The 18,892-nt window shown below is 38.1% G+C and overlaps 1 protein-coding gene across 1 annotated transcript in view; it reads right to left on the bottom strand.

The window, feature by feature from the left end:
- ADAMTSL1 (ADAMTS like 1) overlaps nt 1-18,892 on the bottom strand; it is a 259,610-nt gene that overhangs the window by 187,569 nt on the left and 53,149 nt on the right. Inside the window, exons 3-4 of the mRNA XM_088130277.1 lie at nt 15,130-15,175; nt 379-615 (exon numbers count right to left, since the gene is read on the bottom strand). Coding sequence (XP_087986403.1) covers nt 379-615; nt 15,130-15,175 — 283 coding nt within the window. The remainder of the gene's footprint in view (nt 1-378; nt 616-15,129; nt 15,176-18,892) is intronic.

Genomic DNA, 18,892 nt, shown 5'->3' with positions numbered 1-18,892 from the left:
ACTTATTCTGGAAGGGGCACGAATACTTTAAAGAAGACTAGAGAAATACATGGCAGAACAAGCAGGAGGGGAGAATTGAGTAAAACATGGACACCCAGAAAGGTTATACAGGTAGTCCTTGTTTTAGCGACCACAACTGGGAACTCAGTCGTTAAGCAAAGCGATCGCTAAGTGAAACCACAATTGCGTTTATGATCTTACTTCAGTTTTCCTTTGCTTTACAAATCTGAGAAGGTCATGAATGTGAGGATTGGCATAAAGTTACTTTTTCATCACAGTTGTAACTGTGAATGGTTGTTGAATGAGGCAGTCACTAAACAAGGACTACCTGTATAAGCCAAAAGGAGGAGAAAAATAACAAAACAATGCATTCCTTACCTGGCACAAGCCGCTAATACACATGTCTAGTGATTCAGTATAACATCGAGTTCCATCCAGGACTTTAGGCGCCAGTTCTACAATAAGGTTTGTCTCTTTCGCCTGGCACCTCAATGAACATGGGTTGTCAGGATCATTAGGGACAGGAAGCCATTCATAAAACTGCCCCTGATACTTGACATCGTTGTGTGCTGAACACTGCTGGGTTCGAAAATCACCTGCTTCTGGAGGGCAATCCTAAAAACAAACAGAAAAAAAAATCAAAAGTCTACTGAATCTATAATATACAATGTGCTTAGACATGGGCTGGAAGCAACAATAACTTTAAGAAAATTGAATTCTGAGAAATGCATTGATTCCCTTGTCACCTGCGTCTGTCTTTCTGAACTTCTAGTAACTGGTAATAAAAAAAAGTCTGCAGAGAAAAAAACAATGAAAAAACTTGCAAAACCTGTTCACCAATGGCAAACAATGGTATTCCTATCTATCTCCATCCAAAGGGAAACAGAATCATCAAAGTGTTTCATGGCACTTTCACTAGAGATTCAATCAGTAGTATAATCTTAAGCATGTCTACTGAGAAGAAAATTGCACTGAATTCAGTAGGGTTCCTCTAAGGAAATGGCGTAAGGTTGCAGCCAACTTATCACTGAGAAACAACTAAAAGTGAATAGCAAGAGAGCAACATTCTGTGTTTCAGCACAAGAAATGGATTGTTGCTACTCTCACAAAATGCTGCCTGTTCTTCAGCATTTCAGCATTCAGCATTTCTTCTGACTTCACAAGGATGAAGAAAGATGTATATAGACCTAGCCAACTTTTCTTTTCCTTTGAAAATGGAAAGGAAAAAAAGGGAGGAGGAATCATGAAAATTACTTGATTAAAGTGTTTGTTTATTTAAGCATTCTTTGCTAGCTTTTCTTTCCAAAACGACCTAAATCAGCCAGTGAAGCAGTATGAGCCAGAAAAACGTTATGTATATTTGTATTACTTCAACCTGACTAACACAAGCAGAGATTTTTACAATCCACAGAATCAGTAACTCTTCAGGTTTTTTTTTTTAAATGCTTTTTATAATTCTTCTTCTTAATCTCCCAGGAGAGGTAGTTTCGGGTGCAACTTAACTTCTCTAATTTTTGCTAAATGATATGCAATAGAAGTCATTTATTTGCTAATATTAATAAGGACTGCACAGATATTTTGTTGGATCTCTTAAAAGAAACCAGAAAGAACGTGATAATCCAATTTACAATAACCTTGTAACCTCACTCATAGAAATATTTAAATAACCATTTTATTTGGTCAAAGTTTAAATTCATCCATTATTGCAGCCATTTTAATGAAGACTGTCAGTGAATACAATATTTGACTGCCAATATTCTCAAAGCATAGAATGTTCATTGTTCATGTCTGCTTCCCACTGAATTCATTTACCTATCATGTCCTTAAATAAGAACTATTAATTCCTTTACTGATAAGCTCAGCCTTGCAAAATTGACATGGTTGGAAATTGTTTCTGGCAAGTTAGCCATAAATCACTTTAAGCCACTTAGTCTTTGTGTTTTCACTAGCACATAAAAATAATCACTTGCTTCATTCACTTTCATTTATTACTGTGACTTCCATTTTTCTGTGGCTTATATTAAAATGATCCTGCAGTGGGCCACTAGCAAGTAACAATTTCTAACAGTATTTATATCCTGCCTGATCTTGCTTTTTTAGTCGCCAATGTCATGTACAAAGAGGCTGGCAGAGTCTCCTATTCCACCCAACTTTTATCTGCATTTCTTCCCTTTGCCAGTTATTAGTTTGGTTATTGGAACCACTGAATTAGCCCAGTTACAGTAAACGTTTCTGAGGATTCAGAAAGTGTTTTTCTTTTGGTTCTGCTCTGTTTAATGAAAGAAATACAATCCTGGACCTTCTACATGAGACCTTTTGGCCTTTAAGGCTTCAGCCAAAATTACTGGCTGTAATTACTTAGGCTTTATGAGGAGTGGGGATGGGGAATGATGAAATGGGTCTTTTCTCCTGACAGGGTCACAGTACAGGAAAGATAGTCCCAGTCACTGTAATTATAATGCATCTAGATAGTCACTGGGGAAAAACAATGCAATTGAAACAGAAAGGTAGTATCACAAGCAATCTTCTTCATAATTCACTCCTCAAGAAGCTCCTTCAGATTATAAGCACAAACATGCTTGTGCCTCTTGTTCTTTAAGGGGTTGCTGTTATTGCCCCAAATAGCATGACAAGATATGTAGATAGCCTACAATGTGGTAGGAGGAGAAATGGAAATATTCTAATTTGAACTACACAGAAAAGTACAGCGAACAGGAAGTCTGAACAGGTACTTCCTGTCCTCTGCAAATCTCGTAATGCTGTCAACTGCTCCTTTTAGCAGAACCGATTCTGTTTCTTCTTAACCAGAATAAATGGGGATCTGCTTTCATCCTTAGAAAAAGCTGCGAAAACTCCTGTGTCAGCGAGCTGAGGCCCAGATCAGCTTGAGCATGTAAACAGCCTGGGAAAGTGCAAAAGCAAGTGTAACTCTGTTGCTGATTTTTCTTTTTTTATTCCATGAGGGCAAGGAGCCTGGTTTAATAGCTTGGCTTATTCATGCATCCACAGAGCCAAGCTAGATCTCTTATTTGATTCTGGCTTGGCTCAACCTACAAAACGTTCCGGCTTGTACTGATTTATTTTTACAAAGACAAAAGGTCCAACAAAGCATACAGATATATAGCATACAGAGTTCTCAGTCTAGCTTTCTTCACAGTTGAACAGGATTGCTTAAGCACTTTGTTTTTTTGTTTTTGAAACCAAAATAATAAAAATGCACGGTCAACCTAGCACATTCTCAAGACTCTGCGGGTGATCGGGGAGCAAGAGTAAAATACTACTTCTCTTTGATTTTCATGATTAAAATAATAGCACAGTTTTAAATAGCCAAATGGGTGTTAGGAGAAGTTTTCTGTGAAACTTAAGCTGTTTGAAGGGTAAATATAAGCACTCAGGAAAGTGTACAGGCATACTTATGCCACTGGCCCCAAGGCAAGAATGAATGAATTTCAATCTCTGGTGTAAAGGGCCAGCACAAACATGCGATGTTCACTCCCAGTTAAGTTTAACATCTTTCCAGCACAGGACCCTCTTATTACTTACCTGCTTTCCAAAACAGGCTATGTAGCCAGGCAGGCCTGGGGATTGGTTAGCTGACTAGGTTTTGTTTTTTAACCAAGTTGGCATTCTAACCGCAAACCCAAAGATCAACTGGCCAGGCACCCTCACCCTGACAACCCTTGTTCTGCTAGGCCTTCTCATTCCTGCTGTATGGCTGTTCCAGAAGAGCAGTAGCAGTTATGGCAGCTGACTTCCTCAAAACTCTTTCCTGGTGCATGGTCAGCACCGATTCCAATCAGGCAGCTAGAACATGCTGATGAAATGCTTAATTGTGGTTTGCTTAATCCTGGTTTGTTAAATAAGCCACAATAATCAGACTCAACCAGACAGAAGCCCTCAATTATGTCTTCTGCAGAGACTTATGGAACACCTTAATGGTGTTCCTGAATGTTAGTAGGGAGGGAATTATTCTAATCTTTTTTGGGGGGGAGTGAGAGATTGTGAGAAGGCTGGGAAAGGCATGGAAGAGAGAATAGATATAAACAAGCAAGAGACAGAGAGCACATCCACTGGCAGCTTATCTCAATAACAGAGCTTAGCCCAGGTAGCAAGAAACCTGTGAAGAAGCATTTCAAATCATTCAAAGAGACTCCACCTTGATTAACTCACTAGAAATGAGGCTGAGAAATTCTATTTACCGTTTCCAAGATTCTGTATTTACCCCAGAGCAACATTAAATAGACCTTACAGAAATCTATGTACTTCTTGTTACCTCGAACTTGCCCAGCTGTCTGGAGCTCAACAAAGGGCTCAGACTATGAAGGCCTACCTCCAATTCCTTCTCGCTTGGGGGAAAGAAAAAAGGCCTTTAAAGCAAAATACCCCCAGTTACTGAGTTCCTACAGTGTGTTGTTCCTAAGCTTTCAGTAGTCCTCTCAGTTGAATACTACCCCATGTGATGCTACCCTTTGAAGTTGACTTGGAAGCGACAACTGATGCAAAAGACAGCAGTCTGCCTGCTGACACACAGGAGCCAATACAGCACATAACACCCATTGGCTATAGCTTGCGAGAGCAGTACTGTGGGGACATGAGTCACTACTGAATGCTTAGGAACAACATGCTGTGGGAACTCAGCAGCTAGGGGTGTTTTATCTAAAAAATTACTGTATTTTCCCAGTGATAGAGCACTAATAGAATTTCTGCTGTTATTAATCCTATCTAAAACTTGAGACTCTGGGTGTTCCGTTTTGAATTTAGGAAGAGTATGCTTTTTCCCCCAGCTATCAGACATCTCTATGGTTTGCACACACAGGCCTCTCTTGAACACTTACTTGTAATCATGGTTGATGATTCTAAAACAATGGCTTTAGCCAGGGCTCCCATATCTGGGCTGTAAAACTCTGAATCACTAGATGGCAGTAGCTGAGCATTCTCTGTCTGTCTTTGATGCCAATTAATGGTTATCCTGATTATTGCAGTCGGGAGAGGGAAGCCTTATCTGAGACCTGCTATAGATGAAGTTCAGCTCCCATTTTTTTTGGAGACTCTACTCCAGCTAAATTATATTTGTCAGATGGATACTAAGGAGAGAACTGTTTTAGTGATATCACCTCAGTTGTAGAATACCCTCTCCAGAAATGCTCACCGGCACAAATTCTTTAACTTCTGGAGCTTCAGATGAATAACTTTTTTTTTTTTAATCTTAGGATTTTGAAGGGAGTTATGGAATTTTTATGGGTTGTATTTTTTTTGCTTACTAAAGTTTTAGAATTTTACTGTTCTGCATGTGTATTTTTAATATGAATTTTAATTATGTTTAAATCATGTACACCACTAAGATATCTTTGGTTAAGGGCCTCACTGTAATATTGTAAATGAAGTTGAAAAACAAAGTGCTGACTTGGAGTTAGAGAACTAGGATTCAAATGTTTTCTTAATTGTGATTTAGTGGGGAAATTGGGGAACTCAATCTTTTCCAGCTTCACTATCTTTCTTTTAAAAAGAGTTGTAATAATCATAGCTCATGAAAGTTTATGGTGGGGAAAAAACAAAATAATTATAAAATTGTTTAGCATACATAAAGCATTAGTGAAATATACATTACCAATTGTAATTACTGCTGCAAGATTTTGTTGCACATTCATTCCAAGAGATTAAAAAAAGTTATTTCATTCTACATAAATTATTACACTTTTATGTAAGGGGATAGCTTGTGGGTTTGGGGCCCCAAGTCTCAGTGCCTCACTCTTGTAATTTTACTTTCCAATGAACAATTTTTCTCTCAACCACAATCATAGGCTCTAGTTTCTTTTCTTTCGTTTTTTAAAAAATGAATGGCTCACCCCCCCCCCACCACACACGATATATCTTGCTACAAGATGATAAGTTAGAACTGCAGTTTATTTCAATTTCAGCCTGGCCTGGTTCTCCTACCTCTACTTGTATGGTTTAGTCCACTGTTTCCCAAGGTTTTTCAACCTTGGCAACTTTAAGATGTCCGAACTTCAACTCCCCATGCTGGCTGGGGAATTCTGGGAGTTGAAGTCCACACATCTTAAAGTGGCCAAGGTTGAGAAACACTGGTCTAGTCATACAGAACCAACAGAGTTCCTCTTTCCTGTACAAGCATGAGCAATACACAGCAGGAACTATTTCCTGACTGTTGAATAAAGAACAAAAGCTCACAAAAGCATTCTTTCTTTGTACACCAATGGAATTGCACCCACACCACAAGACCCTGATTTCTGATTCAGCCATACAAGATCTCTTTAAAACACACACACACACACACACACACACACACACACACACGCTTGAATTTATCTCAATAATTCTTATCTGGCGAGCTTTTCCTTCCCTTGAATGTCATCTTAATATCCATACTTTCAACTCTTGCTGATACTCTCAGGCTAATATTTCTACAAGAACAATTTTGATTTTAAAGATGATCAACAATTCCTGAAATGCACAATATCTTTTCTTTGATTGCAAACAAATTATGCTGTTATAAAGTTTCTTGCCTACATACAAACAGCAATACCTTCTACCATGATCTCTTACATGTCCTCAATGCAACTCGTAATGGTAATAAACATCTATCACATTTAAATCTCATTCCAAACCATTTCAATTAATCAGTGAACTGGGGATCGGGTTGGGGAAACAATGAATTTCTTACATTATTTGTTGGAGATAAGAAGTTCAGGTTATTTGGGACAAAAATGGATTAAGCTTTTAAAAGTATACTTAGAAGGTTTAATACTAAGAGTTCTTACCAAGATTTTCTAATACAGGTAGTCCTCACTTAACAGCCCTAACTGGGACCAGAATTTCCATTGCTATGCAATGTGGTTGCTAGGTGAAACAGTATGTGACTGCACTGCTTAGTGATGGCAGTTTCGGTAGTCCCGGTTGCGGTTGTTAGGCCAGGACCACGCCATTGTTAGGTGAGGACCTCATGCTTTTCCTGCCCTGCTGTGCTTGCCTCTGCTTCAGCTCCCCCCACCTGTCTATCTCTCCCCCATCTCTGCCCTTTTGGCTGCCCTGCACTCTGCCACCCCCAGCTGACTTTCTTCCCACTGCTGAATGAGGCATGCCCAGCCTAGCCTTTCATGAGGCAGCTACTCACTGTGCAAGGCTTTCCCGAGGCCATGCGTGAGACTTCAGGAAGGCTCCACATGCCCAGCAGCTGCCTCGTGAAGGGCCACGCTGGGCACGCCTTATTCAGCAGCAGGAGGAAGATGACAAAGGTCAGCTGGGGTGGTGGGGGGCAGTAGGGGTGGTGGAGTGCAGTGAGGTGGAGGTGCAGGAGTGGCAGAGTACAGGGCAGCCAAAAGGACAGAGATGGGGGGAGATAGATCGGTGGGGTGGGTTGAAGTGCACCCTGTGGTTGTAAATGTTGGCAGGCTGCCAAGTGCCTAAAGTTTGATCATGTGACTGTGGGGGTACTGCAAGGGCCATAACTTTGAGGACCGGCCAGTTCATTCAGAGCCATTGAAACTTTGAACAGTCGCTGAACGAAAAGTTAAGTGAGGACTACCTGTAGAAAAACAGAACAATTCTGCAACCTCTCACATCTCATACACATATTAGAAACAATGATTTTATAGTTACGTGAAAGAGAAGCATGTCTCCTGCAACAGTGAATGGGAGCATAATCTAAACCATAATTTTCCATATTTGTTGAATAAGGTGCAACTGGCTAAGTTAATATATCATGCTAAAGCTAAACCATGATTTTTAATCCAGAATAGCTGGTTCCCATTCAGTGCCCTGCTATATGTTCTGGGGTTAAAGCTGCTTGTGAAAGATTGTAACATTCAGTGCCCTGCTCTGGTGAACTTCTAAATGAATTAAGCTACATTCTTAAGCTCCAGTTCTAGATTCTTTTTTATATTAAAAAATATCATTACACCATAATTTGTTTGCTCCCTAATTTGCAAGGTTAGGGGAGTACTTCATCTCAAAGCTTAGCTGGCTGATATAAGTAGTAACAACATAAAGTTCCTATTTTGGAAATTATCTGGAATTTGGGTGAAGACAAAGGTGACTTTTGCTCTGAGATGTAATATAGTTCATTTGGTTTATCTTACATAATTAATTTGCTAAATGTACAGAGTGGTAGATCGAGCCCCTGTGAAGGGAATCATACCAGATGATCCCTGATTGTGAACTTGGAAAAGGTATAATGTTAAAATTTGAAAGTATAGAAATTCAGGTCATCACAGTTGTGACTGTAGATGATTTTTTTTTAAAAAAAAGATTATTTTCAGGAGAAGGAATTGGTGACTTTTTGTCACTAAAAATAGAACATATTTGGCAGCTGAAGGTGAATCTCCAGGAAACAAAGGGGTGAAAGAATAGCTTTCAAAACCCATATTTCTCTCCAATATGGCAGAGAAAGCAGTGTTAGAAGTTCCATTCACCCAAGAAATGTGTGAGCCACTTAAGATTTTTGTTTACGTTTCATACCAAAGGGTATATAATAACACAGTAAGTTCTAAAAATGTGTCTTTTTCTTTTACTGTATTCAGGGTCATTTTCCAAGAAACAACAAAGGGTATTTTTCCTCCAAAATTGCAGAATGGTTTCAGACATATTTGGTTGGCTTCTTCTCCCTCAGTTTTCTACCACAATTCAGAACACAAATAACTCTTTCTTGCAACCAAAATTAAGAACTTCTGGGCTGGCTCTTTCTAACAGTAGTAGCATAGTACTAAATTTTGAAATGCAGGAGCTCATCATGATAGTCTCCACATCTCTGAGAAGATATATGCAGGTCTGCTTGCATTCACACATACACATCATATTATTGGAGTTCTGTTGGTGAAACAGTGCTTAATCTGACTGTGTTGATTTTCTTTGCAAAGCACATAAATTATTTGGGCCACTGGGAGCTGGGAAGTGGAATCCCTCTACCTCAGATGACTGGAAAAATAGTGAAAGGCTGTACCACTGGAATTTGTTTTGAAAAATCAAAAAGCATAAAGAAAAGTAGCTATTTCAGGAAAGAAAAACAGTAAATAAAAGTAAAACATTTCTGCTGGGTTTCAAACCAGCAATCTTCTATTTGCAAGGCAAGGCAAAGGTCATTATATTACCACAGCATTGACTCAATTGAAGGAGTGTTCCTGCCTCTGTGAAGTAACCAGTGAACTGCTGGGGTTAGCCTACAACAAGCTGAGACACACTATCTGAAACAGGCAAGAATGCTCAAGGCACTTTTGAAGCTGATTAATAAAACATGCCCTGAGGTTGCTTTGACCATGAGTGGGGAATTAACAAAGAGTGACATCCATTTCTAGTGTTGCTTGTCCATTCTGGTGACAGGGTAACCCAGCAATGTGGACAAGCCTTAAAAATAATGTTGATCTATGGTAACACACTCTTTTATTTTTAAATGAAAAATACAAACAAACTTGCAAAGGAGTATTAAGTATGCATGAAGTGAATTAGGTCACTTTTCAGAACTGTGTTTGTGTTCTCCCTTAATCATACCACTGATACCCAGGAGCACACCAAATATACATCTAGACCAAGTGAAGATCCATAGGTCTGTCAACTTTTTCATTGTTTGAAAACAAGACTTTGGCAGTTGTAGCTGTTCCTGCATAAAAATGAAGTTGCTACCCTGAACAAGATTAGTAAAAGAGCTGACAACCCTCATCTATTATATCCCCCACATGAATGTCCATGCATGTCCTTATCAGGTTGGACTTAAGTCTCTGCACTGGTAATGGTATTTTCCTGTAGCTTCCTGAGAAGCTGCGGAACATAGTGTTGGGTGCTGGCTTGTTGAATGCAGTGGGCCCATAGATTTATGGAACTACTTAGTATATTTTACACTAAAGTATTTACTGTTGTTATATTATGAGACATTATACTTGATTTTTCCTCATATACTCTAGCATAGAATGAAGTCAATCAAATTCTTCAAGTTAAAATTTGGGAAGGAAGGACTGTTCTCTCAATCCAATACTGGGAGCTACACAAAGGCCCCACTTTTGGAAAATTAAATGCACTAATATATTTACTATACTGCACTCAAACATAATGAAAAGAAAAAACACAGGTTCTAATATTTTGAGAAGGGTAATCTAGGTTCTTAGAGACTTTCTCTGAACAGATTCAGAAAAGAGAAATTCAGTGAATGAGAAATATGATGAAGCTTTTTGTCAGTTTTATCTGGATTTCTTCAAATTACTTCTTTGGTTATTATGGTTCTGCACTTGTAAAAGCACTGAATGCTTAAGAAAAAAAAAATGCACCTCCCTATGTGCAAAATGCAACTGCTGGGGAAATAAGATCAACCTTAAGAGAAAAGTTGTTTGTGTACCATATGCTAGAAATAAGAAAATGAGAAACAAATGTGTACTTATCACACCAAAAAACAGGAGAGTTTGGAAATTCTCTCAGTGAATACTGGTCCTGGATCTCTTTCCTTAGGTGCCCCATTTTCAATGTCAATTCGTCAGTTCCCCTTCCTGCTGTTTTGATATATGCAATGTATGTGCAGGTACGTTATCACCAGGAGGAGGAATCTCTTTTGTTATAAAGGCTTGGGTGTTTCTCTACATGTGATTGATCTCTTTCCTGGACTCTGAAGGAAGAATTTGGAGTGATCTCTGCAACATACATGTAGAGAAGACAATTTTGGGAGGCAGTCATATGACGTTTCTTACTCATTAATTTCCATGCAAATGTACTGCCATTTGTGAAAGGATCAGGCTCATTTTGATTCACATCTGTAAATCAATTTCAAACACATACAGACAGGGAGAAAATGGAAAATAAAATAGTTAGGATCATAGATTTTCCAGACCAGGACACATTAAATCCTCAGGGTGAAAATGACACAAACCATTCATTAAAATTATTTTAATACTAAATGAATGCTTCCTTGAATCTCTGGGAGGAAAAAAAAAGTTGGAAGTTGGATTTCCGTCATAAGAAAGTCTCTAACCAGCTGCTTGACTACCATACCGTTTTCTCTAAAAAAGGGAATATGATGCTAAATATCTACAGAGGATGGATTAGGAAAAAGTCACAGATATCAGTTTGGTTCTTTTATCAACTGTGTGGGATAATTTCCAGTTAGAAGCCAGTAGGAACATGGAGGAAATCCACACTTAGCCATGAAAGATCACTAAGTGACTTTGGGCCAGTTACAATCACTCAGCCCAACCAACATCATATGGTTGAGGCTGTGAGGATAAGATTTGAAAAAGAGCGTTCTGTACATCGCCTTGACCTTCCAGAGGAAAGATGGACTAACTATAACAAACATGATGGGAAGATGCTGCTGTACATTCAGAGTTACAGCAGTGAATAAGATCTGTTGGGAACTATTCTGTAGATGGCAAAATGCCCTTAGGTCTATCTGAAGTGCTATCTATCCAGTCTCCAGGTTGTAATGAATCCAAATTATTTTGGAATGGTGGATGCTTCCACTAGGGTTACCTTAGGCATAACCTGATTATTCTGCTAAGAGGAGAGATAGAAGATATGAGAGTATGTAATCCCTGGTCCCTCAGATCAGGACAATAGAACCAATCTCTCTATCATGCAACTCAAAGAAGGCAATACCTGTCACTAGAGATGACACTGACTAATGACATAGTGCCAACAGATACCAAAGAACAGGTAAGCACACACAGATCCATAAGTTGTAACTGTTGCTGTGAATACCTGAATCAAATATTTATTGCTGGCTTGAATGTCCAGCAGTGGCCTCAAAGAACATGCCAACCATGATAGGCTCTTACTACACATTCTTTGGGAGACAAAAAATGGTGCATTGAATTATCTTTTGGCATACACAAATAAACCCCTAAGATGCAGCTCTAGCAGAGTAAACAAGCCTTAGTTGCTGTAATTGCTGCATTGGTTGCCAGGATTTTAAGAGGCACTACCCAGGAGGCACTGGCATGGCAATGTTTAATTATGGCACCTCCTACGCAGAATGAAGCAAGTGTCTATCTTGCTCCCTAAAATGTGCAAAGCACTTTTCTGAAAAACAAAGGGAAAATAGGGGATGGACTGAAGAGTATATAACTTCTTCTACTAGGCTACAGCCCTTCTTTCAACAACTGATGTCCACTCAACAATCACTGAAGTTGACAAAACTCATAGCAAAAGGCAGCCACAGCAAATTTCCTGTCTTGCCTTCTCTATAATTAAAAAAGATAATCCTGTGGGGACTAAGCTTGTGGGGGCAGCAGCAGATAAAGAACTCTAGACCAGACTGCCTTTGTGTCTATAGAAAGTAGCAGAACTTATGTCAGGCACAGTTTGTTGGTGTCTCCATATAGGCATTATTGTGTAAATTGGCTCAAAGTCAGACCTTGATCTCTTCTTTTTACCTGCCCTTCTGTGTCCCCTTTGTCCATGCAGTCTATTTCAAAAGGTGACAAAATAAGGGATTGCTTAGGGTAACCAACGAGATCTCATGGCCACAGCCAGTTCCACCCAAATAACATTTCTAATACTTTTATCTCAACTTCTGCTCCAGTTAAAAAGACTACTTCTAATATGTACAATTAATAATTTCACATGAAGAGATATTTGTGTATATAAACAGGTGTAGACTCAGAAAACTTTTATTTAGCAAAAAGAGACTGGTTAATGTTCAGCAGTATCACTGCTGTACTAAAGTTTCTGTTTCAGCACACAATGGACTGTGTGTATAAATGCACGTGTCTGTGTGTATATTTTGTTATATCAACTATGGGTCAATTTGCTGCAAATTTGTTTCTCTCTAGTCCACTGTTGTTGCTTAGAAGAATGATCTAGGACAGCAACTTAGGCTATGCTTTAGGAATCATAGTGATCTGCTAAAATCAAGCTGTAAGTAAACAAGTTTTTATTTATATTTATAAATGAGTAATTATTAGGTACAGCCTAATGATTAACAAATAGGTTATTTAATATATTTTATAGTTTGCAAAATAATGATTTTAAAAATACCATTCAATTATGTATCATTAATATATTTTTTAAAAATGAAAAGGATGATATAAAGCTTATTTTTAAAATTCTGCTTAGTATTTCTCACTTAGCCCATGGCCACAGCATTTTATAGACTGTTTTTTTATAATAGTTTACAGATGAAAGCAGAAGATATAGCACAAGCATTACAAAGCAATACTTAGGATCTATATAATACTCAAGTTCAGCTGCCCCTAAGATGCAGCGAAGAAATACTCAACAGGAGACTCAAGGCATTCCTCAAACCATCCGAAAAAGATCTGGAAGCTGGTGTAAAGGGGTATTTCTTAAGCAATGGACAAAGCAAAATTTGTGGAGATGCTGAACACTTCATAATGAGGGTGCCACAAAAAGGGTCATTGACAAGCAAGTTCACAAGTGAATCCTCCAGAGATCTCAAAGGAAGAACTGTGCCCCCACAACACATTTAGGACCTAATAAATCAACATCTATACTGTGAAGTAACTTTGAAACAAATAGGTAGTCAGTCCAACTTATGAACAACAGGCTTAATGTAACGCTGACACTTCAAGTAACAAAGCCACTAAGCAACAACAATTTGTTGGTTGGTCCTAGGGTAATCATACATAATAGATTCTTCCATAGCTCAGATATTAATTTGAACTATTGAAGAAATAGTTAACAAAATGGCAGCTGATGTGGAAATTCTGATGCATATCAGGTATGCATCAAACTTGCATTTTGAATTAAGTAATTTTGACTTTCAGTTGTCCTGTTATTTTTAATCCTATGTGGATATGGCCATTTTTAATTTCACTGGTATATGTTTAGGACAAATTATAAAATTATTGTTTCCTTGGACTTCTGATTAATTGTGAAAGTTTAGTGGGTCCCAGAAAGCTTAAATCTTGGACAAAGGCTAGAGGCCAGCTCATCTCTATGCAGTTCTGGTAGTGAAGGTGAATTTCAGCAGTCCTCTAGGATTCTTGCATGCTTCTGACTCTTTGGGGCAGTTATCTATGAACCTTTATTCTGAAAATAAATGTTTTCAGTATCACAGCCATAAGATAGGGCCTACCCTAAGAACAACATTTAAAAAGAAAGAAAAGGAGAGAAAGAGTTGGAAAAGTTCAGCCATTCCTATAAACAAGGGCTTCAATTTAGGTGTAATCCCAGCTTCCCAGCAGGGTGATCCAGCAACAACAAACCGACCCCAAGCAGCAATTTAAATCCCATCAGCTGCGACAGTATCTCTTTCATTTCTCTTCTGCAGAACCACGGCATGTCTCTTGACTGACATGAATTAACCTCGTCGCTCTCTTCGATGCCCTGGTGAAGCAAAAGTGCCTCGCAGCTGGAGCACAACCCACAAAGCCACAGGCAGCCTTATTTACCCAACAGTTCTCCAGTTGTTCCTGGTAAAGGAAGCACATGACTGGACTGAAGGAAGATTCCAATGACCCAGGAGAACTCTAGTGCAATCCTGTGAAAACTAAGGTGATTTAAGTGCCAATCAAGTCAATGGGATTTAAGCAACATAACTATGCACAGGATTTCAGCCAAATTGAAGGAAAGAGAATGCAGGGAAGTATATTCATGAACAAAGTTCAGTACAGGAAAAAAACAACCCAAAATGTTGAATTTAGGGCTTACTGGACAATTCCAGAAAGTTATAAAAGAAAAAGCATGAGCAAAATACTCTTCCTTCTTTCATGGCTTTCGTGCAAAGGGAGATAAATACACTTTCCTTGTAACAATGAGCACCTTGCCAACGTGGAGAACTGATGCATCCTGTCACAGCCAATAACATTCTGACCACAATATGCTTGCATATAGCCATTATTTATTTGAGATTCCATATTTCACTAATATAAACATAAGACTGTTTAGTCACTTTCCAGTGCATCCTTTCAGCATAGTGGCAAACATTGCAGTTCTATGGAATTTGGATAACCCTTTTCAGTTTTTCTTACAACATGAAACCTATAATAAGGAATGGCAAAAAGTAAGAAAGGGGAGTAGGAAGTCATGCAGACAATCTTCATATCTTAGAAGGGGCTTCCTGATGATTCAGTTAACCCTAGACACATGGAGAATGAGAAGAACAATGATGGGAATAAAGAAGATCTACTGCAGTAGCACTTGAAAATGCTTAGTGAATCATTAGTCTTCACTTACCACGTTGCTGCATGTTCTGTATCTAATATTCCGTCCTTCGCAGCTCCTACAGCCATAAAAAAGGGGAAAAAAGCACATATCATATACTAACCAGCAGAATGTTCCTAATTCCTCAAGAAAAAAATCACCTCCACCTACATTTACCAGTCATTTACGTGGAATTCAGATTTCCAACTGTGGAATACTGTTAGATGCATTTTTGCCACAATGTATTATACTGTGGCAAAAATGCACATTCTGTGTTTGAGAGGCAATCTCTTATTCTCTGTAATTAAAACTGTTGTGCCTGCAAAAATGCATGGTAGTCATCAAGAAGAAAATACAATTGCATAATTCTAGTAAACTGTCCACGGAGTTTACTATCCTTGTCTATTGCAGGAAAATAGGATTCTGTTTATGTTAATAAAGATGAATTTTTATTAACGTTGTAACCATCAGTGCACTATAGTCCACATTATCTTCTTCAGATGTATGCAGTATTATTCCCTATTCAATGGGCCAGGAAACAGTTAAGAGAAAAGTTACAAGAAAATTTGACATAGGAGTTGCTGACATAATAATTACCTATAGACATTCACTGAATATTCACAAAAACATGTAGGTGGTGACACAGATATTCTTTTATTGAGGTGATTATATTAACTGTAGGATTGCTAAATCTCATGTCCGGGTATACTCAATTTAGAAGTACACAAAAATAACCTAAGAATGATAACCATCATATTATCATATAGTTACATATATTTTTCATTGGACAATACCATGGAGGGAAAAAAGCATGTTTGAACCAATATTCTGAATCAACAAGCAATTTGGCAGGCATGTAGACACATACCGACATGCAAAGAGAAAAGGTCACTAGTATAGTCATTTTCCAAAAAATGGAAAAGACTGTTGCATTCAAAAGAGAAGAACTTTTGGTTTGTTGAAGGCTGCATTCCCTTAGGCTATTTAATTAACACTTTTTAAAAATGAATATGAGAGTTAAAATCCGTAATGTTGCTGGATACTGAAAGGACTGGCTTGAACAGAAAAATTTGCTTCATGGTCTACCATAATAGCCTCCAGTAACATTGTATATTCACACATTACTTACATTTCTTTAGGTGTCAGCTGTCTCATGATGAAAATTTCACAAGATAGACCATAATTTTTTATATCTTAGTACAGTTTGGCCAAAATGATATCACACTAAGAGAGGCAGTGAGTTTAGTTGTGTTTCCCCAAAAGAACCCATTTAATCAGGTCCTTGGAGGTGCCTGGGGATACTGTTTCCTACAAACTATGTTAATTTGTTTGGTCAGTTTGATTAAAATGTACTATCTAGATATTTATATTTTTAAAAGCTTTACTAACATCCGAATCACAGCCATATATTCAGATATTATTAATGCTACATTACATATCATCATGGTTGCTGCAAACAAAATTTTTTTTACACTGAGCATAAACCACCCTCCCTATTTTTTTTTTTTAAATCTCAGACTAAAAAAATAGACCATGTTTTCTGTTGCATTTGAAACTGAGTAGTGTATGGCTATATTCGCAGGACAAGCTAATACCTCAAAATCTAAAATTATGCCCCCATTTCGTCACCAAATCCAATGGGCCTGACTCATCAGCAACTCATGATCTACAGACTAAAAGGGTCTTTTTTAAAGAGTAGGATATAAATGCAGAGTTAAGGATTTACACTCTATCCTCTTCTTCGTTTATCACTCTACCCACTCTCTCATAACTAATCTGAGATCATTTCCTTCTGCCTTACTTCCCATACAATGGAGCACATGCTCTTGGATTTTTCTTCTAGATTGTAACTAACTAGATGCTAAGTGTTGCCTATGCCTATAATATCCCGACTGTAAATAAATCTCTTATCTCTTATCGTTACAAAACTGGCTCCGCTACTCTTTGCTCATATTAGATTATCACACTCAGGAATTCTCACCCTCACATGCACACAACACTTCACGCTCCAACACATTTTACTGCTTCCGTCACCATCACAAACAGCCCTTAAATCAAGTGTTGTAATTTACCTTGTTGTCCAAATCTGAAATAGCCACCACTGTAGCTTTATATTAACCATGTAACCCAGTGACAAACCTGGGTACAAGCCTCAATATCCAGAAACCACAAATGGATCACTTTGGGTTTGATTGACATGATAAGCCCCAAAGCTCCCCAAAGTTAAAGAACTGTGGTGATGGGGGTTAAAATGGCCATATGTATTTGTTAATCAAACATTTTAGTTTAACATGTGATGAAACCTACAGAACTATAAACTCTGCCTATGAGTATAATCCTGCAAGGTTTTCTAAAAAAAAAAGAACAGAGAAAAACTAGGTCTGGGAACCTAGCTTAAATTGAAGAACATTTCTTAGAAGGATTCTAAGTAGTTTTTAAAGAAGAAAAGCTATCTATTTTACAGACAGCAGTGATTAAATCTTTGTTCATTTTTGGCTTTTTTCCTTTTTTTAATGAAATCTAATTTGTGTAGAGGGCCAGTTTGGTGTAGTGGTTAAAGCACTGGGCTAGAAGCTGGGAGACTGTGAGTTCTAGTTCCATCTTCAGCACGAAGCCATCTGGGTATCCTTGGGCCGGTCATTCCCTCTCAGCCCTAAGAAGGAGGCAGTGGCAAACCATTTCTGAAATCTTGCCAAGAAAACTGCAGGGACATGTCCAGGCAGTTGCCAGGAGTCAAACACTGGCTTGAAGGCACCCCAAAACAAAACAAAACAAAACAAAACAAAACAAAACCCACCACCTTGTAGTATACCTGCCTCCAAGCATATTAGGTTTTTCTAAAATAGAGTGAGCAGCCAGGATTTTAGGAGCAGTGGCCACCCTCCAAGCCTTTCTTTTGGTTCTTGGAATCCACCCCCTATCTCAGATCATGCTGATATATTTGATAGGAAGTTCCCAATTTGCATTGGCACGTGTTTTCACTTAAAACCAAACAAATGCTAAGCAATACACTTTTAATAGGCTGACTATATCTAATTTATTTAACAACCCTGACCTCCAAAAATTAATTTATAATAGCATAGAAATAAGAAAACCGTTGGTTCACAGCAGGTGCTACTTCACCTCTTCCATCTCTTGAAAAGATTCCCTCTATCACACAACAGCTTCGCCTGCTGGCTACCAATGTGAGAAAGGGAATTCTAGATAGGCCACCTAACGTTAGCATGACACGGAAGAGGCAACAGCACACACACCATTAATAAGAAATATTTTTTTCTGGTCTTATTTTTCTGGTCCTCTCAGTGATCACTGAAAGAAGAGGTAAAGATCTTATCCTTCCCCAGTAATGATTTGATTTCTCTTGAGATAATCCAAAATGTCAGTAGTATTTTCTCATCACTGAACTTGAGCATAAATCAATTAAACAGAAAGTAACCTTTGTCCTTCTAATGAAGAAGTAACTCTTCATCAGCCTAATTTTAAGATATGGTTTATGAATGGTGATACCTATAAGATATCCGATCAAATGGAACCAACAGTTTAAAAAAAAATATAATAAGACAATGTAATACCAAACTATTATGAAACTGCAGGCAAAATATTAGCTCTTTTAAATCAACATGTAATATCATGTCCCTCAACATTGCTTTTAAGGTCAATAAAGCAATGAAACATGCTTTTAATTTAGGATTGGCTGGTCAATGAAAGTAGAGCCATCAAGAGAAAGCACTGTGGTTGAAATTAGACTTTAAATCTTTAATGAATTTCTACACTCCAGCTATATGCAAGATAGGAA

This window comes from Python bivittatus, unplaced genomic scaffold (genome assembly GCF_059951505.1).
Source record: "Python bivittatus isolate LINGU-HERP-01145 unplaced genomic scaffold, Pbiv_v1 ctg000850_np1212, whole genome shotgun sequence".
NCBI classification, from domain to species: Eukaryota; Metazoa; Chordata; class Lepidosauria; order Squamata; family Pythonidae; genus Python; species Python bivittatus.
This window is presented reverse-complemented; position numbering and strand designations above follow the sequence as displayed.